This window comes from Pleurodeles waltl, chromosome 4_2, assembly GCF_031143425.1.
Source record: "Pleurodeles waltl isolate 20211129_DDA chromosome 4_2, aPleWal1.hap1.20221129, whole genome shotgun sequence".
In the NCBI taxonomy this organism is placed as follows: Eukaryota; Metazoa; Chordata; class Amphibia; order Caudata; family Salamandridae; genus Pleurodeles; species Pleurodeles waltl.
Genome location: NC_090443.1, coordinates 733,411,958 through 733,438,271, shown reverse-complemented (window position 1 = coordinate 733,438,271; position 26,314 = coordinate 733,411,958). Strand labels below are relative to the sequence as shown.

The window sequence follows — 26,314 nt, the reverse complement described above, 5'->3', positions numbered from 1 at the left end:
CTGGGGACCCAGGCTAGGCTGTGCACTAAGGAATCCTCGGAGAAGTGCACAGAAGCCGGAGCAGCTGCAAATCACGCAGTACACAGGTTTGCAGTCTAGCATGGGGAGGCAAGGACTTACCTCCACCAAACTTGGACTGAAGGATCACTGGACAGTGGGGGTCACTTGGATATAGCTCAAGTGTTCCAGGGACCACGCTTGTCAGGATGAGAGGGGACCAAGAGGACCGGTGATGCAGTCTTTTGGTGCCTGCGTTAGCAGGGGGAAGATTCCGTCGACCCACAGGAGATTTCTTCTTGGCTTCCAGTACAGTGTGAAGGCAGACAGCCCCCAGAGCATGCACCACCAGAAAAAAGTCGAGAAAGCCGGCAGGATGAGGCACTACAATGTTGCTGATAGTCGTCTTGCTACTTTGTTGTGGTTTTGCAGGCGTCCTGGAGCAGTCAGAGGTCGATCCTTGTCAGAAGTCAAAGAGGGAAGTGCAGAGGAACTCTGGTGAGCTCTTGCATTCGTTATCTGAAGAATACCCCAGAGGAGAGACCCTAAATAGCCAGAAAAGGAGGACTGGCTACCAAGAGAGGTAAGAGCCTATCAGAGGGGGTCTCTGACGTCACCTGCTGGCACTGGCCACTCAGAGCAGTCCAGTGTGCCCCCAACACCTCTGAATACAAGATGGCAGAGGTCTGGGACACACTGGAGGAGCTGTGGGCACCTCCCCTGGGAGGTACTGGTCAGGGGAGTGGACATTCCCCTTACCTTTGTCCAGTTTCACACCACAGCAGGGCTGGGGGATCCCTGAACCGATGTAGACTGGCTTATGAAGAGATGGGCACCATCTGTGCCCCTCAAAGCATTTCCAGAGGCTAGGGAAGGCTACTCCTCCCCAGCCCTTCACACCTATTTCCAAAGGGAGAGGGTGTACCACCCTCTCTCAGATGAAATCCTTTGTTCTGCCTTCCTGGGCCAGGGCTGCCTGGACCCCAAGAGGGCAGAAACCTGTCTGAGGGGTTGGCAGCAGCAGCAGCAGTTGCAGTGGAAACCCCGGAAAGGCAGTTTGGCAGCACCCGGGTTCTGTGCTAGAGACCCGGGGGATCATGGAATTGTCCCCCCAATACCAGAATGCTATTGGGGGTGACAATTCCATGATTTTAGACATGTTACATGGCCATGTTCGGAGTTACCATTGTGACGCTATACATAGGTAGTGACCTATTTATAGTGCACGCTTGTAATGGTGTCCCCGCACTCACAAAGTCCGGGGAATTTGCCCTGAACGATGTGGGGGCACCTAGGCTAGTGCAAGGGTGCCCACACACTAAGTAACTTGGCACCCAACCTTCACCAAGTGAGGGTTAGACATATAGGTGGCTCATAAGCAACTTATGTGCAGTGAAAAATGGCTGTGAAATAACATGGACGTTATTTCACTCAGGCTGCAGTGGCAGGCCTGTGTAAGAATTGCCTGAGCTCCCTATGGGTGGCAAAAGAAATGCTGCAGCCCATAGGAATCTCCTGGAACCCCAATACCCTGGGTACCTAGGTACCATATACTAGGGACATATAAGGGTGTTCCAGTATGCCAATTGAAATTGGTAAAAGTGGTCACTAGCCTATAGCGACAAATTTAAAGGCAGAGAGAGCAGGAGGACTGAGGTTCTGATCAGCAGAGCCTCAGTGACAGTCACTACACTGGTATACACATTCAGGCCACAAACTATGAGCACTGGGGTCCTGGATAGCAGGATCCCAGTGAGACAGGCAAAAGCAAACTGACATACATGTAAAATTGGGGGTAACATGCCAAGAAAGATGGTACTTTCCTACACCCCCCTCCATGGGTTGAGTCCCCTCGGACCTTCCTGGTCCACGGCAGCTCAGCAAATCTTCTGCAACCTTTGCCAAGTCTTATTGGTGGTTTTTCCACACCACAGACGGACTACAACTCTTCTTCCGATGTGGGACATCGACAGCATCACTTCTGGAACTCTTCCGCTGCTCTTGTGCTGCATAGCAGACTTCTGGTTCTCACCGTCGACCTGGTTCTGCAACTCAAGAAGGGCGGGTAGTGGCTCCTGCCCCAACTGGACACTCCAACTGGAGCTGGACTTGGTCCCATTCATTAGCAGGTCTTCTTCTGTCTGGATCCATCTCCTGTTTCTTGCAGTCATGCTTGCGTCTTGCACAGTCCTTTTCCAAAGTTTCTCTGTGGGGTTGAAAAAAAAGAAAAACAACAAGTACTTACCTCTTCTCTCCTGGTTGCTGGGGGGTCACTCTGGTACTTACCTTTTGGGGTTTCTAGTTCCTCCAGCTCCCCTCTACAGATTCCACTTACGTGGGTGGGGAGGGGTTCATCATTCACACTCCATTTGTTTAGTATATGGTTTGGGCTCCCCCTAGGGTCACTACTGTGTATTGCTATTGCACTCTTTTCTATTGCTTTGTATGCTCATTCCTGAAAACTAAGGTGTATATAATAGTGTGTTTACTAACCTGCTAATAGAGTATTGCCTATATAGAATTTTAGTATTTGTGTCACTAAAATAAAGTACCCTTTATTTTTGTAACACTATGTGGTTCTCTCATATGTGTAAGAGCCATGTGACTATAATTGGTATTGCATGAGCTTTGCAGGTCTCCTAGATCAGCCATGGCTGCTCATCTACAGCTACCTCTAGAGAGTCTGGCTTCTAGACACCGACTACACCTCACTAACGGGATACTTGGACCTGGTATAAGGTGATAATACCTCCACCAAACTTGGACTGAAGAGTCACTGGACTGTGGGAGTCACTTGGACAGAGTTGCTGAGTTCCAGGGACCACGCTCGTCGTGCTGAGAGGGGACCCAGAGTACCGGTGATGCAGTCTTTTGTTGCCTGCGGTTGCAGGGGGAAGATTCCGTCGACCCACAGGAGATTTCCTCAGAGCTCCTGGTGCAGAGAGTAGGCAGGCTACCCCCAGAGCATGCACCACCTGGAAACAGTTGAGAAAGCCGGCAGGGTGAAGCGATACAAGGTTGCTAGTAGTCATCTTGCTACTTTGTTGCGGTTTTGCAGGCGTCCTGAGCAATCAGCGGTCGATCCTTTGGCAGAAGGTGAAGAGGGGGATGCAGAGGAACTCTGGTGAGCTCTTGCATTCGTTATCTGGTGAGATCCCCAAAGCAGAGACCCTAAATAGCCAGAAAAGGAGGTTTGGCTACCTAGGAAGGAGGATTGGCTGCCAAGAGAGGTAAGAGCCTATCAGGAGGAGACTCTGACGTCACCTTCTGGCACTGGCCACTCCGAGCAGTCCAGTGTGCCACAGACACCTCTGTTTCCAAGATGGCAGAGGTCTGGGACACACTGGAGGAGCTCTGGACACCTCCCCTGGGAGGTGCAGGTCAGGGGAGTGGTCACTTCCCTTTCCTTTGTCCAGTTTCGCGCCAGAGCAGGGCTGGGGGATCCCTGAACCGGTGCAGACTGGCTTATGCGGAGATGGTCACCATCTGTGCCCATCAAAGCATTTCCAGAGGCTGGGGGAGGCTACTCCTCCCCAGCCTTCACACCTATTTCCAAAGGGAGAGGGTGTTACACCCTCTCTCAGAGGAAGTCCTTTGTTCTGCCTTCCTGGGCCAGGGCTGCCTGGACCCCAGGAGGGCAGAAACCTGTCTGAGGGGTTGGCAGCAGCAGCAGCTGCAGTGGAAACCCCAGAAAGGCAGTTTGGCAGTACCAGGGTTCTGTGCTAGAGACCCAGGGGATAATGGAATTGTCACCCCAATGCGAGAATGGCAGTGGGGTGACAATTTCATGATCTTAGACATGTTACATGGCCATGTTCGGAGTTACCATTGTGACGCTGTACATAGGTAGTGACCTATGTACAGTGCACATGTGTAATGGTGTCCCCGCACTCACAAAGTCTGGGGAATTTGCCCTGAACGATGTGGGGGTACCTTGGCTAGTGCCATTTTACATGTGTACTAGATATAGGTCAGTACCTATGTCCAGCTAGCTACATAATGGTAACTCTGAATCTGGGCATGTTTGGTATCAAACCTGTCTGAATCATACCCAATTACGGTTGCCAGTATTGGGGTATGATTCCATGCACTCTGGGGGTTCCTTAGAGGACCCCAAACATTGCTCCTACCAGCTTTCTGTGGTTTTCCAGACAGCCCACACTGCTGCCACCCCTTATACGAGTTTCTGTCCTCCTGCTGCTTGAAAAGCTCAAGCCCAGGAAGGCAGGGAGCATCTGAGTGGCCACGTCAGGCAGGTCATGTCAGAGCCCCCTCCTGATAGGTGGTCACCTGGCCAGGCGACCAATCCTCCTTCCAGGGTTCTTTAGGGTACCCTTCGTTTGCAGATCCTCTTCTGTCTGGATCCATCTTCTGTTTCTTGCAGTCGTTGCTGGGGTATTGCACAGTCCTTTTCCAAAGTTTCTCTGTGGGTTTGGGAAAAACCAGGTACTTAACTCTTCTCTCCTCGTTGCTGGGGGTCACCCTGGTATTTACCCTTTAGGGTTCCTAGAGCTCCCCTCTACAGTTCCTACAGCTCTCCTCTGCAGGTTCCACTTACCTGTGTGGGGGTCCATCATTTGCATTCCTTTTAGTAGTAAATACGGTCACTATTGTGTATTGCTATTGCACTGTTTTCTATTGCTTCTATGCTTATGCCTGTCAAGGTGTATACAATAGTGTTTTTACTCACCTGCTAATAGAGTATTGCCTATATAGCATTGTAGTATTTGTGTCACTAAAATAAAGTACCTCCTAGATAAGCCTAGACTTCTCATCCACAGCTACCTTTAAAGAGCATGGCTTGTAGACAGACTGCACCTCACTAATAGGGGATACCTGGACCTCGTATAAGGTGATAATACCATAGGTGCTCACCACACACCATGCCAGCTTCCAACAACTTGGAACACAACTTAAATGGTTTTCAGCAAGAAATCTTCTCCAGGAGCACCAGAATACAAACTTGATCCTTGTCAGTGTCCTGCCTAAGATTGTCCAAAACTTCCAGTAATACAGATTCAATATTGCGGCCAGAATGAAAGCCAGCTTACAAAGGGTCAATGTAGTTAAGGGCTGGAGAGGACATTTGTAATGCGAGCTTCTAGAAATTTGGCACAATAAAACAAAGATATGGGCTGATAATTTGAAGCTAATGGGTTCTCCTCTTGCCTTTTTTAATAGTGGTAATGCAATAACGTGTAAAGAGTTTAGGCACTATGACCTGAGTGAGTGATGCATCGAAGGGTGTCAAAAAAAGGGTCCACAATCACAGTACATTCAGATGGCAAAAGTCTCATTTAGACAGATTTAGTCCTTGACATTACTCTCTGTAATGTTTCTCTATCAACAGGATAGCGTGTCGAAAAGTGTATTGTTAAGCGCATTAAGCACATGAATTTCTGGAAGATTTTTGTCAGCACCTCTTTCTAATAGCTGGCATTTTATCAATGAAGAACTAATTTAATTTATTGCAGGGTTATTCCAGAAAACAGGAAGTTGCAAGATAGTTCTTTTAAGATTACTGAAGGCCTCAGGATATTAGTTGCCTCAGAGATCTTAGCTGTGTGCAAATAGGGAACTATCCCTGAAGGAGAATAAGAAATAAATATCGGGAAAATTGCCTCAAGACTCCGATAGCAATTAGGTCTACCTGTCAGAAGCGTAGTGTGAAAAGAATGCATTGTACATTGATTGCAACCACGGTGTTAAGGTCTCAACATTTCTTTACAGATTACATAATATGCCATTGTGACATGAAAATGATCATGCAACTTCTGGTTGCTATCTTACAGGTATATAAAGATATTTGTTTTTGAATTTAAAAAAATAATAATAATAATAATTATTATTAATAATCATAAGTAACACATAAGTTACATGCTGGTTCAGTGCCCTGTCCTTACTTCCTTCTCGGAAGGGGTTCTATAGAAAATCTGATTACAGCCTGAATTCCCAAAGACACAGTTCAACATGAGTATATATTGATGTTAAAGACATGAACAAACAGGTCCATCGAAGAAAGCGTTTTAGCTAATATGTGGCTACTACAGTGGTTAAACGTCTTGTAATGAAATACTAGATCATCCAGAAATAAAGGGACTGGGGGTTAGAACAAAGTATGCATCAGACACACAGATCTATAAACTAAAGTATCATGCAAAAAAAAAAAAAAAAATGAACACAGGCCTTACTCCATAAAAGCCGCTGGCTTTGCAATGCTCATTTATACTAACATGCTAACACGGAGCAAAGGGAAGTTGAAAGAAACGTATGCACTCCGATAAAATGCTTAAATTGTAATAAAATATCTACCTGAATACAAGGGGCTTCAAAAGTGGAAGGATGCAAGTCATCTAATCAGAACATCAGAGACTGAAATACTCCGGTCTGGGAGTAAGTGCGGGTGGGAAGAGGACAAAAAAATTAAATAAAGAGGAAAGACACTGAATCAAAGAGACAAACTAGATAGAACAAGCATTTGAAATGCAATGGGTCTCGCGTTTGCTCGAGTTAGCATTATTAGCGTTCTAAATTCCTAACTGGACTTTTCTTGCCACAAAAATTGAAAATGAAAAGTTAAACAGTTGAAATAAGCAAGTCAATTAAAAGCACGATGGCAGCCATGAGCAAGGAAACACGAAAGGAAAAAGAAGTTTTCTTGCAGTGAAACGTATCGGTGAATGAGCAATTATCGATGGCCTAGGTGGCAACAAAAGTGCCTCAAGGAGTGACAAAGGTAAAGCATTTACCAACGATAAAGGATTTTTGAAAGGCCAGCCCGTAAATGAGTGATAGTGATGGGCGTACGGTGGGCATGGTTAAAAGCTCACAGATAGATTACAACACATCAGAGTGCTTGCGCGCTCAACCTAAAAACAAAACCATTCAACGATGAACAATGGGCTCACCAAAAGTCAACTACATGTATAATGGAAGAAATACGTCTGGGCACCAGACAAAGCAGTCTGTAGCCAAGACCTCAAAATGAAGGGAGATGAGTCACCAATGATCAGCTAAGTTTTAAAGTGCCATTAACAAGAACGTACATAAACCTTTTTATTCTACATTTAAAATTAATTTCTAATTTTGTATACCTCTGAAATATAGAAAGGACTTTTAGTTTCCTTTTTCTTCCCCTGATGATAACTTTATAATTTGGCTCTTGACAATATTTTAACCAATGGCCTAAGAGTGTCATACGACAATCTACAGAGCTCGGCCTTCAGCAAAATGCGTCCTTAAATTTCTGAAATGATAGGTCTCTCACACATAATATACATATTTTGCAGTTTATTGGGGTAAACAACATAGAAAACGTTTGTAACAATCATCATGTAGAAATTAACAAAAACCTATTAAACTGTGGATCTCCTTTATAGATTTGCTTTTGGACCAGGGGAGCACGACATCTTTTTACTTACCTATAGAAATAATTATAGACCACACAAGCTGTGTGCATACGGAAGTTGCTTTTCAACTTGGGCATAACGAGGCTCGTAATGGTAGAACACTGGCATGTTATGGTTCTCCATGTCCTTGGAATAAATGCAAATAAATGGCGATGCATATCTCCAAAACCACATTCTAATAGATCGCCCCTAAAAACCTTGAAAAACTATAGGGGTAATGCATATGCTAAAAGGTGCAACCCTGTTTTCATAATGTTCCTCTCTGGCTTTGAAAGCAGTTTTCCACTAATTTTATTCCATGCTGCACGTTACTCCAGGATTTGAATATACCCCAAAAATACTCCAAGATCGAAGGCAGGGATTTGGTTATATCCGCTTTATATACTTCTGTTGAAAAAAAAAAAAAAAAATAGACAAGGCACCACAGGTAACATGAAGCCACTTCATAAACTCTACACAAAAAAAGGTTTTAAAACCTCTTGTTCTTTCTTGGCTAACATGAGGATTTTAACACGTGGAATAGGCTTTCTAGGCATCCTGTTTAGTTTATAGCAATGCAATCTCGGACATCGTCATTTTTCTACAATTATATGGCTGGAAAACACTACCATGAGGTCTTTCAGTCAAACTTTACGACCTTCTTGTGGCTAAAGATATCGGTGAGTTTCCTAAATAGCTTCTATGCCTGACACCAACACACTTAAACAATTTCTATGCACACGAGGATTAATACGCCCTTTTTGTTTGGAGTATTTCGGGCACAGAATCTTTCAACTGTATGATTGCCAATATATGTAAACGACAAAGTCAATTCTCATTCTTGAAAAGGATCTGCCACCAATTCTATGGCCAGCTTTAAATTATTTTGTACTGTTAATACTTTTTTGCATTCTTTCTTCCTCCACTTAGATCTATTCTGCGTCTTCAAAATCAGTATCCATAATGTGCTGCTGCATTAGAATCCATCATGACCCAAAACCTTAAAATCATAAAATCGGATTTAAATGTAATTCCGGGATGTCAGTATCTGTTTTTTGGTACTTACATAGCCTGAACGTGGCTATGGAATAAATGGTTGAGACTACAAATACAGGAAACTAAGAGAGAGATAAATTTGCCTTCTATTTTTTAACCATATTTTCTTGTGCTTTCAGGATAGAAATTTCTTCACATAAGCATGGTATACTGAGGTCTATCAAGTTACATTCTTTCTTGCCTGAGAAAAGGGAGACTCATCGCAGTACCCACTCTGCACAGATTATTTCACGTGAAATGTATCAAATGTCTCCTTTAGTGGGTCTTATTTAGAAGGAAAAAAGTCATAATGGAAAATAACCTCCTTGGCAACCTTATAGTTATAGAGCGAGGATGAAGATTATTCCAGAAGTAAACAGTGTAGCACCAATCTCTCCACGACAGTGGGGGGAAAAGAAAATATCCAAGCAAAGACTTCCAAGCAGGAGATCCAAAGGAAGATTGAAACTGTATAAAGCACAAATCAGGGTGAAAAATAGTAGCAAGAGGTTGATAAATGTCACCAAAAAGAAGGTTACAAATGCATTGTAATGTATCCATCGCAGATATATGGTTCCATCCATACAAGTCAAGCAGGAACTGACAAAGGAAAAGACAAGTCCAACTGAGATAGAGAAAAATCATCCAGAATGTTGTGCACCATCTTGGTAAGGCTGACGTATCCGATTTTGCCACTACACTTTGCTGTAATTCAGTGTCTGACAGACAAATAAACCCTAGTTTGACATCCTTTGCCCAGTGCAGAACTGTGCATCACTGCCCTTCTCATCCAACACTGTGCACTGCTTATGGAACACCGCTAAGTATGATCACAATTTCAGAACATGCTCAGTGTTGTCTCAACAACACTGCCTAACTGCACAGTGTGTGCAAAGTCTTCTTGTAAATTCTGATAAGCTCTTTGCATAGATTTAACAGTGTCATGTACAAAGAATACACAACTGTTTTCTTTTTCTCTGCAATCTGAACGTCAAATACTTCCCTAGTTCATCCAATCAATCTTTCCACACCAGTCCGTACAACCTATAAATAGACACTGGTCTGACTTGAATCTTGTCCTGGAGAGCTTTTAATCCCATGTGCATTAATCTATCTCAAATATCAGTTGCATAATTTCCCCCACTCAAGCTAGAAGGTAACATTGGCAAGAAAGTCATTTTGTTAATCCAATAAGAGTATGGTTCATTCAGGTACACTGAGGCCAATGTACTTCCGTTAGTGATATTTAACAATACACAATATAAGCTACCACACTACATAAATTCTTGGACTAATTGTAAGGTGTTCTGTGCCTACGACTGAAAGAGACAAACTTGGTACAATGATTTTTCTTTTTTTTTTGGTTCCTTAAAGAATTCTGAAATGACAATTGCAACTCTCACCTGCGTTTTGGGGAAGCAACCTGAGACGTTGAAAGAAATTGACTATGGGCTCAAAAAGGTCCCTTCAAACACATTCTTTAAAGTGGTATTAATAAAAAACAATTTCAGAAATAAATCTACCCTTCCATTAATTTTCAGGTGGAGCAGTCATTAGCTCTACCTCCGAGTTACTTGAATATTGTTGCACACTACCGCGTTATAGCATGTTTCTAAATGCAATTTTGTCATTAATGGCCCTATATCTAAGACAGCAGGCAGAAGAAGGCTCTATAATTAGGGAGAGGGCTTTAAACCAGGATGGCCCAAGGCAGAAAGGGTTATAATATTAGAACATGCCACCCGCGAACTGAAGAATGTTCCAAATTAAGCAGGAAGATGCAAGCACTGAAACCCTAAAGCAGAAAGGCTGCAGAGGCCATTAACGGTGTTCTGCCACTGTAGTTTTTCACTGGCACTCTCAACATTTGAATGTTGCAATAAATAAACTAAAACAGATTCCACGTAGAGTAGACACAGAAGATATCTAAAACCGCTGCGGTTACATTACCTGGCAAATGCAGGAACACAAAAACACCGTTTCTAGGAGTTTACTGAAGTACAGACAGTTGTGTTCTGCCAGACAATGAAATAACCTCCCCGTTTGCATGAAGAGGCATTCATGAGAGCCAGGAAATGCAAATCCATGGCACATAAGCCTGATCATAGCTTTCAATTTAAACTACACAAATACAGTTCTCAAAACCAAGGTATGATATCACCCTTGCAGGACTACATACATGTTAAGTAGCAATGGGCCATGGACAGTATTTCGCAAATTCTGTGACAGAAGGCAACAGTATTTAACTACCACAAAAACAGTAAAGCAAAGTTTTCTGGATGAAAATTATAAACTGTACCTTAGGAGCAATTTGACATTCTCTTGTGGTGTACATGGGAATGCTTTTCAAATCCCCCATACAATGCGTGCCCTGCAGAGCACACAGCACAAAGACCCAACGCACTGAGTAGGTTACATTCACATCATGCTGCAAATAACATACCTAAAGATCTTCACAAATCGGATATGTTTGAAGCATGGTAGCTCCTGAAGGGGTTGGTCATGCAGCAAGTCTTTATGGAAAGAAAGCTCACATATGAAACAGTAACAAAAAAGATGGCTCTGACTAGCATCTATGAACCTAGAGAAAACCTTCAATAACATTTAGTACCCATCTACTAGGCCATGAACACATTAGGGTTCCCAGAGTCAGTTACTGAATAGTTTGTTGCTTTATACAGGGTATCTATTGTTCATCCTGGGAAAGGATACCTAAAAGGACTATCACTTTCTTTTGAAATTTCTATGGAGGCTGAACAGCAAGCCTGGTGACACATTGAATACTCTTAGGGAATAATATGTATGCAATGTTCCCGTCCTCTCGGACCTGGGCTTGCTCAGGATCTTGCAGCACAAGATGTGAAACAGAACTGTTTAAAAAGGAAACAGTGATACAATTTTCTTAGCATCATCATTACCAGTTAAAACCTCAGACAATCTTTCATAGCTAGGAGTGACTTTTGTGGGACAATGGACACTTGCCTTTAACATACATTGAGAAGCAAAGTAAAGGGACTATACGAGACGTCAGTAATATTTCACTACTCCAATTAGTATAGACTATATATGCCAATTTAATATTTAGCCAATTCACCTCAGAAAGCCACAAAGTCAATAATTAATTTCAATGGGAGGCTTTTCTGGATAAAGATGGAAAGTCAACAACAAATCTTAATAACCCAATGTTCGAAGGGTTCAACAACAACTTGAGTGGAGAGTGGATGGTATGGTGGGGTGCAGAGTCAGCACCTGATAACTGTGCAAAGCCTTGCGGCCATGTAGGCCACAAGGCTTGCACAGTTAGCAGGAGAACAAATGAAAAGGCAGAGGAATTACAACAGTGGAAGGAATGTGAAGTATCTGTGACTAAACCATACAAAACCCCTTGATAGATTAGACTTCAGGGAACCCTTAGGATCCTTAACCCTGTGAAGGATGATTCAATTTGAAGCGCATGTACACAAGGATAAGTGTGGAGGATGAGGCAGTGGTGGGAAAACATTGGATGGATTTGGCACACAGACCAACAGGAACTTCATGGTTGAAGCTAAACTAGTACACGAGGATTAACGTGTCCTGCAGCCTATAGCACAGCTCTTTAAGCAGAGAACATAGGATTGACCTGTCAAAACTGTACATCAGGAAATGGCTACACCACACAGATACTGGTACTATTTAGTAGTTGCAAAGTCGAGAATAAATAGAGCTGATCTAAGTGCCTTTCACCTTGGGTGGTGGACAGAAACACTTACGTTTGGAATGGGGGCTTCCAATATGGTAATCCTAATGTATGTATATTAACAATAGTACAAGCTCTACAGTTTCCAGAGTAAACTGCATGAAATAGGATCCAGCGTGTTTGGAATATGTTGTCAGGGCTAAAAGATGGAAGGAAGTTACAGTTTACCAAATGGTATGCAACTTTAGTATAGTTTGAGAAGTGTTCATATTCACAGGCCACACATGGGTGCAACTATGGATCTGTAACTCGTTGGCACCAATTGCATTTCATACTAACAGAAGAAACTGTGCTATCAACAACATATCAAACTATTATGAGAAAGTGGAGTATCCACTCGTGTTTAAAATGCATCAACAAATATTTTCTTCCATCTGTATTTTAATTTGGTCATAAGGTCCTTTGGTGTAGGCCGAACAGCAGAAGTTAACTGAATTTGGAAGGACAGGTGGGTGGAAGGAAGGATGATTAGACGCTTGCAGGAAGACTTTAATAATATGTGCTGAAAGTGAGTGGGAGAATAAACTGATAACTGGACAACACAAGTCGGAGAGTGACAGAGGAAAGAACAGAAAATGAGGAGGCTACAATAATGGTTGGTGTGAGATAGGACCCACCAAGCGTAACAGACTAGGGTCACCATCTATAAATGATGACCCGCAAGATCAGCATTTCTTAACTCTCTGTGGCCCGTACCAGAAGCAAGAGTCAAAACATAAGTGTTTATAAGCTTACAAGTCAGCTGAAAGCTCTCAGAAAAATTAAATGAAACACTAAAAAAAATAAAAAGAAATGTTCATCTCCCAGCCTCATAGGTGCCATTAACGTTTTGCCTGTCAAAAACAGCCTAGCCCAAGTGAGTTGCATGAATAACAACTCAGGGCACTAGATGTCCAACTGCTGTACTTAGTGTTGAACAAGGTTGAAATCCTCAAAGTACTTAAAAAAGCTTCCCATTCCATAACTCTGCAGAAATGGAGTCAATAAGGGTACATGTTTTAAACAATGGCTCAAGTATAAAGATTAAAGATGATGGAGGAAGATGTAGTGTTTGCTGTAATTTGCAGGTTTTACATATTTACTTCACATCTGGCCATAGAAGTATATTATAACTGCAAAATCACAAAAGAGACATGGACTCAACAGTGCCTCAGCCACACCAGGCTGAAACAATTAATCAGAATGCAGAATCAAAAAAAACAGGAGGAACTCTGTTGAGTCAAGAGGACCCCTTTCCCAAGCAGGTGCGATGTAATACCGTAAATAGTTAAGTACATTTTCTAACATTTTCATATGCAGTACTTAAAATGAATCCTTACAGGAATGTTTAGCTTCACAGCATCTACAGGGTGCTGAAAGGGCCAAGAAAAATTGTGCCGCCACAAAGTCTTCAAAACCACCTTTTCTAAATATTGAAGCTGATTAGTTAAGCGTCCAATTTTCCGTGGATTAATAAATTCTGGTGGTGGTGGATTCCCAGTTACTGCATGAAGGTGCCTTCGTGGGACTGACATTGTTCATCAACTTTATTTTCACTTTTTAGGTCACAATTTATGTTTGCATCAGGACCACAAGTCAGATAAAAAAAATTACCTGAAAAGAAAACAAAAAAAGAAATATTATGAAATCTAAATGCAGTAGCAGACTTGCAGGCAGCTCTAGAGAATGGGTCTTCTTTTCATAGATTATAACAAAAATGCAAACAAAGAAAACAAAAAGCAGACCATACATTTCTCAGCACCGATCCACTCAAGCGTATTTCAAATCATTCATTCCCATTTGATCAATTATAACCAAATATCATGTCTCTGGAAACCTGACAGTACTGCATTACTTAAAAGGAAGATAGCCTGTGCTTAGCATGTGCTTTGTGGGCCTTTGTGAACACAGATTAGACTTTTGTATTAATAACCAAATTGCCATCCGAGATTCTCAAATTACACCCTTTCACACTGCACAAATTCTAGAAATTGGTAGATAAAGCAGACACCCATGAGGATTAGAAATGTGATCAGGACTGCTCGTTGTTTTATGCTGTGCAAAGGCTATAGTTTGTTATAACTAATGCGAAAGGTTCCAGCTAGTAATGGTAAAGAAAAACCTGTCTTGGGCTACCTTGTATCCACTAAGACTATATAAAACTTGCTACTATTCGGGTCTCATTGGGAATCCTATTTGACTAGATCCAGAGAATGCAACCTTAGACTAATCAAGAAGCACAGTTATTAGTACGCCCTGTACTGGAAATTATTAGTGGTACAACTGATACATGTTTACGCCCTTACCCGTGTTGAGCTCAATTAATTGCGGGATGAGAGGTCTTGCTTGCTGGGGTCCAGAGGAAACATTAAAAAAAAAAAAAAAAATTGCTGCAGTGTAAAAGTGGAACAAAAACAATTGATTGATGTCTGTATATAATGCAGCTATGAGAAAATTGAATGTGTGATTTACAGTACTATTAAGAAGGCAAATTAGGCTCTCATGCATTCCAATGAAAGAACCCTACAAGAGGAGAAATGATGCGCCAAAAGCATGAAACTAGAGAAAAATACTTCTATGAGTAGAGACAAAGTCCAATTTATGTATATTTTCAAGAACCAGTACCCAAAGGTATTGCGAATAGCTAGCTGTGCTATCAAGGTAGCTGGAGCTAAAAGGGGATCAGTCTCCTTGGAGTTGCATGATCTTTTATAAGAAGCACCATGGTAACTTGCAGTATCTTAAATAAATAAATATATATATATTTTTTTTTTTTATAGAGGGAAACAACCCACATTTTCTTGCCGTTTACATTTGGAGCAAATCAAGATTAATATACAGAGGATAGTGCTTCTAAAGGCAAGCTGAATGACCACATTTACAGCTTTTCTTGTGAAAAACAAGATGATATCTCACATACCTCCAAAAGAAGGGCACTTTCATGTAATCGTGGACAAGAATGAAAACACTGCTGCCTCTTATGCAACGTGTATATATTACACATTTATAAAAGGAATACAAAGTTCTAGAAAGATAGTATTTCTGCTACTGTTCACCAAAAACAGGTTCTTTGCCACTGACAGTATGGCGAGTAACAGACTGAGTCTGTGGCTGGTGAGCATTAAGGAACAATGAAAAGTTGTGAAACATGCATGACCCTGCAAATATATTTAAAAAAAAACAAACAATAGAAAACAAAAAAAACAAGTCATTGTGAGGGTAGCAATTTGATAAGAATGTGACTGATTGGTTCAGGACTAGAACCTTATCTCCTTTGGCCAGAATGTTGAATCCCAGAGGTGTTTCTTGTCCCTGGCACCATCATCAACTTTTTCCCATCAGACATCTGAGCTTTAACAATGGCTTCCAATTCCATCACCTGCGGTAGTTGATAGGTGCAACAGTCAGATGAACATTCATGCAAAGGATGACCTTACCATCCTCCACATACACGTAAAAATGAAAGAAGCTGGATTGAGTAAATTATTGCCTTGTATGCTGTCATTAAAGGATCAGTCCATCCAGAGGTTTAAATTACTTGAAAGTAGGATATCCTGTGTCCCACGGGTCAAAAAGAAATATCACATGTGATAACGCACCAGTCTGCCCTGCCTGAAGGTTTACAGATATTTCAACAAGTTGCTGTTTCACTGCACAGTCACTATTAAAAAAACAGTTGTAAATGGAGGACTGCAACCAAAGTGGATTAAGCACCACTGAATGGCAATGACTGTGGTGGGTCGCAAGCAGGTTATTCTGCGTCACAAAACACCCACGTTGCACACTCTCTGGGCATACAGTTGCAGAGACATTGAAATTAAATTTATGAAGCCTTACAGGTGAGGCTTTGTAAGCAGATGAGTGACTGAAGCATTTGGGAACCGGCATCGTGGGGCTAGAGCAGCAGCAAGAATGCTGGTGTTCAATAATAAAAAATAGAGCCTTAGAGCCCTTCGTAGCGGGCTATACTGGCCATTAAAGGCCCGCTCCAGCATTAAAGGCCCGATCCAAAGGAAAGTTCTTTTAACAAGAGAGCGGCCCTTTAATAGCCGATATAGCACAGCTACAAAGGGCTATACGGCTATTAGAACATTCTGCTATAAGAGGGCACAATGTTCTAATAAATAAAATAAAAGTCCTCACGGAGCCCAAAGCTCTGTGATGCCTTTGTTCACAGTTGTTGCTGTGAACAAAGAACATTGGAATGTTGAATGTTGACGCTTGGGCTTTTACCGGCCAGTAAAATCCAAGAGCACTACATTTTCTCCAATGCAGTTTGGAACATTCCAATGTTCTAATACAGATGGGATAAGGAGCCAAAGAGGATCCTAAATAAAGTCCTGTAAGGTGGAGATGTAAATCAAGAAAATTAAATGTGAATATCTGCCTTATCGATGCATCAATAAAGTATACAATATAATCATTTGTAATTATTATTACTTGTGCACTTCGATTCGCTCATTCAACTCAGTAGCCAAACTACATTAAATATAACCGGCCCCTTTACCAAGCATTGTATTCTCACAAAAGATATGATTTGCAATGTCATAGTTATAGCAAATAATATTTCAGATGGTATAACTGATATACTATAGACGGTTATAAGCAGTGCATGTAGAATGCACAAGTTATAGTAATATGCTGTGGCTGGAGGTGCACGAGCTATAATTTGAAGGTGTTGTAGAAATTAATGGTACAAGTATAGAAATTTGAATTTTTCTGTACTTTAAATTTGTTAGTAGAAATGTAACGGTATTACTATAACTGAAGAATGTCTAATGTTTGTATATTTTAAGTTTGGTTTGTATAAAAAGAATAAAAAAATTCCTAACTATAAAAAAAGTAACCTTTTCATTCCATCTAATTTCAATGGTTTTTATTTTTAATAAAACATGTTTTGGAATCGTAGAGTTTACTGACAAAGTATTGTAAAGTTGACAATCGTATAGCCTCAGAGTAGAATGTGGTATAGTAGAGTGACTTACAGTGGAATAGCATAAAGTGGAGTGGTGTGGAGTGTTCTGCAGTGCGGTACAGTGGAGTAGCGTATAGTGCAGTGGAGTGGGGTAGAATGTACTGGCATATAATACAATGGTGTGGAGTGGAACGGAGCAGAGTGGAATACCGTATAGTAGAGAGGCATAGAATGAAACAGCATATAATGGTGTGGAAAGAGTGGAATTTGGGGGGGGGGGGGTGTACCTTAAAGTGATGTGGCTCAGAATGGGATACCATATATTAGAGTGGCGTACATGGAGTGGGGCAGAGTGTAATAGCCTCAAGTGGAGTTGCATACAGTTGAAAAGTGTAGCGTGGATTGGCATATATTGTACCGGTGTACAGTGCAATGGCATACAGTTGCATGTGTACCGTGCATTGGTTTACAGTGGACTAGAGTGGAGTGGCTTAGAGTGGAGCGCTGTAAAGTGGAATATTGTAAAGTGCAGTGTTAGCGTGGAGTGGGGTAGACTGGAGGCCCAGTGGCCAAACACCACCACACATGGCCAAAGGCCATGTGTGGTGCAGGATAGGTTGCCTATTTGGGGGGGGGTGGGGAGGGGGGGGGGGAGGAGGGGATGACTGCAGGCCTTTCAGGCAACATCCATTTACGGCAGGGGTTCAATTAATGTAACATGATTAAATATTACTTAACTTTGAAAGGTTAGAAGGATGTTATAATTAGGTTCAGATATAGTTATACTTATCTCAAAAAACTATAACTTGTGCCGTAAGGTAACTACAAGTTGCACCCTTGCAATGCACTGTTAATTATCCCAAATATTACATCAGTAATGACATTATCTATTACATTGTTTACAATATAGCCACAACATCTTCAATAAAATTATTGATGAGAGAACTGTGCATGGTGTGGGCGCAGGTTATAGTTACCTTAGGGTATGAGTAAGAGATAAGTATAACTATAACTGTTGAATTCCTATGGTTTTGTGCGTATAAAATGTGAACCTAACTAGAACGTCCCTCTAACCTTTGGATATAGATATATATTTCACTGAGAAAAACAAAGATTACAGGGACATTTTGGAAATAAAATGTGAAAAAAGCAGAGAAATTCACTTTATAGGGACGTTATAGTTAGGCTTACATTTTAAACGTACAAAACCAGAGAAATTCACCTGTTATAGTTAGAGCTCTCTCAAGTAACTATAACTCGAGACCTAAGGTAACTACATCTCGCTTTTAATAGTAGCTCCCTGCTTGTGGGAGCAATGTTTTCATCAGTCTTCCCTGCACGCATATTTCAAATAGAAGGAAGCCCCGGGAGGTGGAGTTACCTAGGGCAGCAGGGGTGGCTGCATGCCCCCGCGGCTTGCGGTTGGGGCAGGGGGGCATGGGTGAAATCAGGGCTGCATGTGGGGCAGTCCCCTCTTATACAATTAAAGCAATGCCCCGGGTGGCGGTCCTCGGACTGAGGGGCCGTGCTGCCCCACCGCATAAAATTACAGCAATGCCCCGGGAGGTGGCCGTCTCTGGGGTAGTACAAAGCCCAGGAGGGGGGGCCCCATGCACCCCCCTCCTTATTTATCACATGCTCCATAATCTGGCCCACCCGGGGGCTTGAAGGGGAAAATAAATAAATAAATGTGCACTTTTTTTGTTTTTGCCCTGGTGGGGTCCTTCTGAGACCCCAGCACCAGAACTAAGGATTCAGAGTGTCTCGACCCTGGCCCCTTTTCTTTTTTTTTTTTTTCACATTTTGTTTCCAAGATGACTAACAACCCTTCCTGGTTGAAGGGTTGGCTGGCAGCCAATCAAAGCTGTGCATTTCCCTACACAAGCTTGTAATTATTCGCAAAGTCAGTGCAGCCAGAGATATACAAATATGGAGTTCCTTAACTCTCATAACATACTGAACGGATTTACACCAAATCAGCAAAAGTGTAATCAGCATACAAAAAGCTAGCTTTCTGCCAAATTTGGTGTAACGCTATCCAGTGGTTTGGGCTGTAGTTCTGTCTAAATGTACTACAGGAATTAACGTGGGAAACGCAACTTTTTTGACACCCCTTTTTTTCTTGGCCCCCGCTTGATCTATCACTCAAACTTTCTGTGCACAACAAAAATCACTGGAACACTTTTTTTTTTCTTCCGAAAATGTACTGAAGATTCATCAAATGGTGCCAAAGATCTAGGCAAGTCAAAAATGCCTTTTCTATGTAAACATGGTTCTAACTATATCTACCTATGTTATTTATATATATATATATATATACACACACACACACACATATATATATATACACACACACATATATATATATATATATATACACACACACATATATATATATATATATATACACACACACACACACATACATAATACACACTGAATCCTGCAACCACAGTACGCTGAAGCTATACGAATGACATTTGTGTACCTTGCCTATATCTTTAAGGCATATATATGTTGAGACAAGATGCTCTACATCGTAAGAAAATCAGAATTGTTAACATGACTGCATGCTTATACATAAAATATGTAGTTATACAAAAAGTGAACAGAAGTGTATGTTTAATTAGCAGCATGTGTGATTGTAGTGAGGATCAAGTGAATATCATGTTCTGCAGAGTAAACTACATGTTAGCGCTAGATAACAAGAGGGGGGTGTAGAAAGGAGACCGACACATTAATGTGTTGATTTTAAAAGCTGACCTGAAGTGGAGAAGTTTTAATTTCACACCACAAGTTTCTTATGGGGGATCTAGAGCCACAGGCACAGACTCCCAAATATCAGAGCCTGCTAGCTGCACATTTAAGGGTGGTTACACAGAGAAGGATGATGTTAGAGGTCTGTTCCGATTTGAAAGCCTAATGTAAGCTTTGAAGGCTAGGCCATCAAAACAGTGCAACTGTTAACACAGAACAAGACCTCAAATTATATTCTTGTGGCTACCAAAATCTAATTCAAGGCAAAACGAGCAGCACACAAAGACGAAGACTAAAGCTATGTTCTGAAAGTGGATGGTATGGCATTGGAAGGAGGCTAGAGTATAGGCAGACGACATATCTAATCCTTTGGAGCCTAATAACAGCCATTCTATTTGGGCAGGTAAGAAAAGTGTTTAGGTGCCCTGATCTAGAGGAAACGTGTTATTTGCTGTAAGATACTGGCTTATCATTTGTGGTACACAAGTGTCCACCACAAACAAAAAATGCCACAACCTGCTATGTCACACAAATTAAATAAAAGACATTTGCTCAATCCCTGGTAGCGTGACACAAAGCAGTCAAGCTAAAGTCAAAAACAAATCTCTAAAATATTTAAGTGCACACAGACAAAAAGGTAAAAAACACCATGAGATTCCACAACCAATTTGAAAATAGAGAAACATTTTATGAGTAAAGTGCTACCAAAACAACAAAAATCAAATACAGCGAACCAACAATAATCTATGGAAACAGTAGACCAGGAACTAGGCGCAATTCGAAGCAGTCCACGATAGAGCTCTGGTCGGGCACAAAAAAATGGATTAGTCCCAGTGAAATTCTGGAATTTCGAAAAAAAAAATCAAAGTCCTAACCAAAAAAGTGATTTTGCTTTATTTATTATTTTTAAAAGGAAAAAGTGGTCTCCCAGTGGGACAAAATCTGGAATTTTATCCAACGCCTTGGAACTGCCAGTCAGACCCTAGACACAGGTTGCTTGTCACTTTGTTTGAAAACGTTTTTTTAGTCCCAAAACTGAAAGGGACTTTTGTAATTTGTTCAGAGATGTTGGAGTCTTTCAAGGAGGCAAGTCTGAAATACAAACTGGCAATGAGGAATTGCCAGTCGGATATGTTTTGTAGTATAGTCCTTTGGCACTGGACCAAATACTTATTAAAAATCTCTAAACTTCTTCCTGGTGCCCAACCAATCAAAGAAGTACAACTCCAAGGCCACCAGGAGCTCGGGGGAGATAAAGATTCTCTGGTTACCAGGCAGAGGCCACCAGCAAAGTGCAGTTAAAATTCCATTTGCCACTAGTCAGCTAGGAATTATCTAACTGCAAACAATCCCAAAGTGCCCCTCGCTCTCAAAATTCCTGAGGAAAGCCTTCTCTCCTTCTGCAGAACCCATGTGCGCACACAGAGGTAATGAGAAGCCCCCTCTTCTGTGGTCACTCAAATCTGTTCTGGAGGAAGGTAAATGCACAACACAAATTTCAAACCCATCCAGCCAACTGCACGTTATGGGCGTTTTACTCTTCCCCTGACTCACCTAGAAGAGTTATCACATACCTGTACTCCACTATGCAGGTCAAAGCATCAGTGGCAGTCCTGGGGCAAAACTCGCAAGGCAGACTGGGCTAGACTCTGAACTCCCCAATGAGCTGGGGTGCTTCTGCTGTACCCAGACTGAAAACCCATCACCAAATTACATGCTACACCTGATACATGTCAAAAACATCCACAAATTATACTGTATCCCCTCAATGCTAGGTAAAGTTGGTTTGTCGCAGGACTCACAATATGAGCACTGCAGAACCACTTACACAAACCTTTTGCACTTGGTCTGGACGGGTCCTGCACTGGCTGTATTCTGGGCACTAGTAGGTAACAGAAGTCACAAATTAGAGTATTATAACACTCAGTCCTGTACTCCCTGGTTGCAGTACCATATTAAAGATGTCCCACACGGTGTATGTAAACTCACTGCTATGATGTTGTTGTTGGCTAAGCGTTGTGAGCAATGCATTCGAGGTGAATAACTCCTCTGGTGAAAACTTGGTTGAAAGATGTTGAGTACTACCAGAAACAGTTAAATGACTTATTGGTCACTAATACAATAAGATCCCATCTGAAGGATATCTGTGGGCAATTTAGTGCACATCTAATCCAATGTACAGAGTAGGATCAGGAGCTAAGCAGACTTGCAGGAGACGGCATAGCCTTGGGATGCTGTGATGCACTATCTGACCCTTGCAATGATCTGATGCACTGCTGCAATACTAAGGTGTCATGGCTGCCTTCAATATTCCTCCTATTTGAATTAGCTCTGTATGCTGTGCTATCAAATTTATAATATTATAGTAAGCTGTGTGACAGAAATTAATTGATGGTGAAGATGAGCTAGAGTGTCCGCTGCCACACTATGGCATAAACCTTTTATGTGGCACATTATTATTGTTGCTGAGTTTTGTAGGACTTCTGTTATTGAGTGTTACTTTCTTTAAATAAACTCAATAAATTAACCCTTTCCATGGATGATTTATTAGCCAGCTTATTGAACCCTCAAGATTCTGTCCCTGCATTGATGGCAGAAAAATCTCCAAGTCTCTAGTTTTAAGATAAATGTACATAAATGGCAAGTGCTCAGGTTCAGCACCTAACCCAATGACCGCAATTACTTCAAACGTTTCAGCCCATTGACCTTGGCAGCCTCACACACGCCTTAATACTGCATTAACATACGCTCTACTGAGGAAGACTGCAGACCGCAATTACAGAGACCACCTCTCGGCTACACGCACAGAACTCAGTTCTTAGTTACAGGGTGGGTAGTCCTGGGTGGGCAGGTTGCTAACCACTAAAATTAACTTACTTCCCAATATATTACATACAATGTAAACAAGTCTCCTCCTCTACTCAGAGAAACTGCAACACCTTATGAAAACATTCCCTGTATGGCCAGAAAGTTCACCTATCAACTGCAAAAAAAAAAAAAAAAAGACAGCATCCGGCTTCTCTCAACTTTCCAAATTACCATCTGGCAGCCCAGCTAAGATATATCCCAGAATGGAAGAAGTCCACCTCTGAAAAACACTGGAGTTTCACACATCAATTTATTGCTGAAATAGATATTTGGAAAGTGCAGTGGACACCCTGGAGATGTAGAACCATGGGGGTATATTCCTCTCTCATGAGTTACAATGCTGGCCTAGGATAGGGTTGCGGTTTCCTAGGGGTCTGAGGACTTTTCCCCTTTCCTCTTACAGCTATTATAGGTAACCCCATGTCACTCTGGTGGTAGTCAAAGAGGGCTAACAAGCCTGGCAGAAAGCCAACTGCAGGAGAGATTGTAAGCAAACTGCAAGAGAATAGGGGATCTCAGTGATAAGGAGGTAATACTGACCTTCAAATAGAAAATACCAACTTTTAAATGCCACATGGGAAATGCCTGTGTTATCTCCACATACAACATTTGATTAAACACACTAATATTAAACCTGGACCCAGGAGAAACCTGACAGAGAGATGTTTCCAAATCAAATTCCTTAGCTATACCACACTCAAACAGAAGACCCCATCCCAAAAGTGTTGGTAAACAGATCTCACGCAACACAATCCCCCCCCCCCTCCAAACACACACAAAGTATAGTCAGAGCTCTTCCACAGAGAACATACCTCTGCATACAGCATGCCTGGTAAAGAGGCCCTTCTTAAAAGTGTGCACTTTCAGCACTATACCCCAGCCCATATAGCAAGATGGAAGCCTGTGACTTGCTGGCACGAATTCAAGGATCCAAGCATGAGCACACACTCACTATGTTGGTGCCCTAATTTGAAGAGATATCAGTAGGAGGCTTTATCCAATAATGCATATTTGACAGTGATATTCCTAGCTTACACGCTCCTCGGACTTCCAAATATTTAAACCTATGCTTTACAATCCTGCAGACGTAAAGCCATCACACTTGACCCCCGTGAATCTAGGCTAGTCATTACAGCTAATTGGGGCACTGACAAAATCGTGGCCCATATAGAATACCTTCACAACCTTTAGGATCTACTCATATGGATAAGATTACAGCTACTCTAGAAAATAAAAGTCAATTAAAAAAAATTAAAAAAAAAGAAGTGGAACAGATGCTAAAAATTCCTATCTCGTGAATTTAGGGAGCTTTCATGTTCCATGTACCCATGCGTCCTGAGACTTGCTCTGCTGCCGGCTGAAACCTTGGAATGGTCTAGGGACTATTGACTGCAGGCTAGAAAGCATGGTTCCTAAACACAGTGACTTTGATGAAGTACTCCCCTACAGAGGAATACTGGAGTATCACCTCCTGACCAAGACCCATATTCCTTCTGTCCTTAGCCAAGCTACATGCCAAGCTACATTCCACCTGCCTCAATATCCATCCCATTTCTTTTCCTTCCGACCTCTCCATATCCTCCCCACAAGGTAGACCCTCCCTGAATATTGCTGAACTGCATTTACCATGGCAAATTTAGTGATTAGAATTAATATGTTTTTTGTTTAATCACTGAAGTAACTGACAGTGGGTTATCTTGTGTGCCCATTGCTTCATAAGACACATGGGGCCTGACTACAAGTGGTCTGTTTGGCCGTGGATTGCACTCACAAGTGGTTTTGAAGTTTATCAGATCTGATAATTAAGAGGTGCAATAAAACTGCACCATTTGTTAAAGAGTGGCAGGGCAAACCTACTACAATTTAGCAAGGGAAAAAAAGACATTATTTACCAAAACACGCACATTTTGAAGCCGCAAGCACCAAAATCAACATGTTAATGCCCAAAGTGTCAGAATAGGTGATAATTATTGCATCAGATAAAATCCAACACAGAGGTGCTCAAAATTTATTGGATGTGATATTTAAATCAACATAGGGCACTTCCAATCAGGAGCATAGTATCTAGCTTTATTCCAGCCTGTGCAGAAGTGAATAACTATTAGGGAAGTTTTTTCTTGAATCAGTCTTCTTTTAGCTTTACAATTAAACTAGATAGTACCATTAAAAAGTAAATAACTAGTGGGATTGGCCGCATTCACAGACCACCATGTCTTGTTTTAAATGCTGCCTGTTTTCCTTAAGGATGAAATGTAACAAAAAAATTGCACAAACCTTGTTTTAGGAGCAGGCAGTAGCCCCATGGACCAGTGCTTGATCATAACAAACATTTTTGTGAAGATTCACAATAGGGAAGTGGTCCTTTGGGGATTTATTTTCCTTTGTGAAAAGCTCCCACTTCCTTTACAGAAGAGGTAAAATATTAATGATTTGTGTGACTGCTTTGCGGTCCCAAAACAATATTAAACCCCCAAAAAAGAATCAGAAAGGGCTCCTCTAAAAAGCACCTTCCAAATACAATTCCCTATTTATTCATAAAATCAAATTGCAATTCTGTAAATCTGCAATACTAGTACATTAACCAGTGTGGGCCGCAGGTGCAACAACCGTGGAGACATCTTGGCGCTGACAACGGGCTTTCACAGTCTGGAGGACAGAATAAAATTACCCAAGTCTATAGCACTCCTATTATCTACTGCAAGATGAAAAACTGAGCAAATGTTCTTGGATGGAAACCTTTGAAAGTTCCACTCAGGTTACTTCAGCAGATAAATTAAAGCAGCCATCAACTGCCAAAGGTGGAAGTTAAGGTGAAGTAACTGGTAGGTGGAGTAATGCAGTAACTTTATCTCCTCACCCACAAAATTTGAAGAGGAGGCAGTGGCAAAGATAAGAGCACTTAAAAAGTAAATATTTATTATTTTGGGAAAGAAAACATCAACCACTACAGTTGTTATTTTTAGTTTAACTAAGAAGTGAAGTTGAAGATTAAAAGTAGTTTTGTACAGCAGATTTACATTAGAGTCATTGACCTTTGCGCAAACAGGCAGTATGGATTATTTGATTTTATTGCGCCCGGTGCCTTGAAAACAGAGTGAAACCCAGCAAAAGGGGCAGCAAGGTGCTATGCGGGTTTCGGGGTGGGGATTGGGGGGCGGGGGGGTTGCAACACAATTCATTTTTAAAACCAGGTTTTCCTGCATGTCAAACAGGTGATTTCGACAGGCCTGTGCAGCAGGGTTCAAGCTGCTGCTGTCAGGTTACACAGTGTAGCCATGAAGCCATGTTTTCACTGCCACTGTAGTGGAAGCCACAATAGGTGTTACAGTCCACAAGTGCCATTTAACTTTCCATGCCATGGGTGTACTTCTGCACTATTACAAGGGCCCTGTCGGAAAAATAAAATGTGCCCATCAGGTTTTAAACAACTCGACATGTTTTAGGGACCAGACACATATACTGGCCACTGTATACCAGTGTCTCAATCGTAGAGTTCAGGATTACCAGCAGGTGAGACAAAAAAAAAAAAAAAAATTTGAAAAACTGCAAATGACCAAAAAAAAAAAAAATTATAAAAAAAAAAAAGGGGGGGCACTTTGCAACATTTGCTCATCTTGACTAAGGACTAAAAGCCAT

At 41.6% G+C, this 26,314-nt stretch overlaps 1 protein-coding gene across 2 annotated transcripts in view; it reads right to left on the bottom strand.

Annotated features, from left to right (window-relative positions):
* Positions 1 to 26,314, bottom strand: part of LOC138293239 (bromodomain testis-specific protein-like) — a 1,110,548-nt gene that overhangs the window by 1,014,826 nt on the left and 69,408 nt on the right. The window contains exons 1-2 of one of the 2 annotated variants that reach the window (XM_069232348.1): positions 14,445 to 14,651; positions 13,479 to 13,752 (exon numbers count right to left, since the gene is read on the bottom strand). In XM_069232348.1, coding sequence (XP_069088449.1) covers positions 13,479 to 13,673 — 195 coding nt within the window. In that variant the 5' untranslated portion in view covers positions 13,674 to 13,752; positions 14,445 to 14,651. Of the gene's footprint in view, positions 1 to 13,478; positions 13,753 to 14,444; positions 14,652 to 26,314 lie in introns of those variants that run through there. The other variant, XM_069232347.1, reaches the window with a different exon arrangement.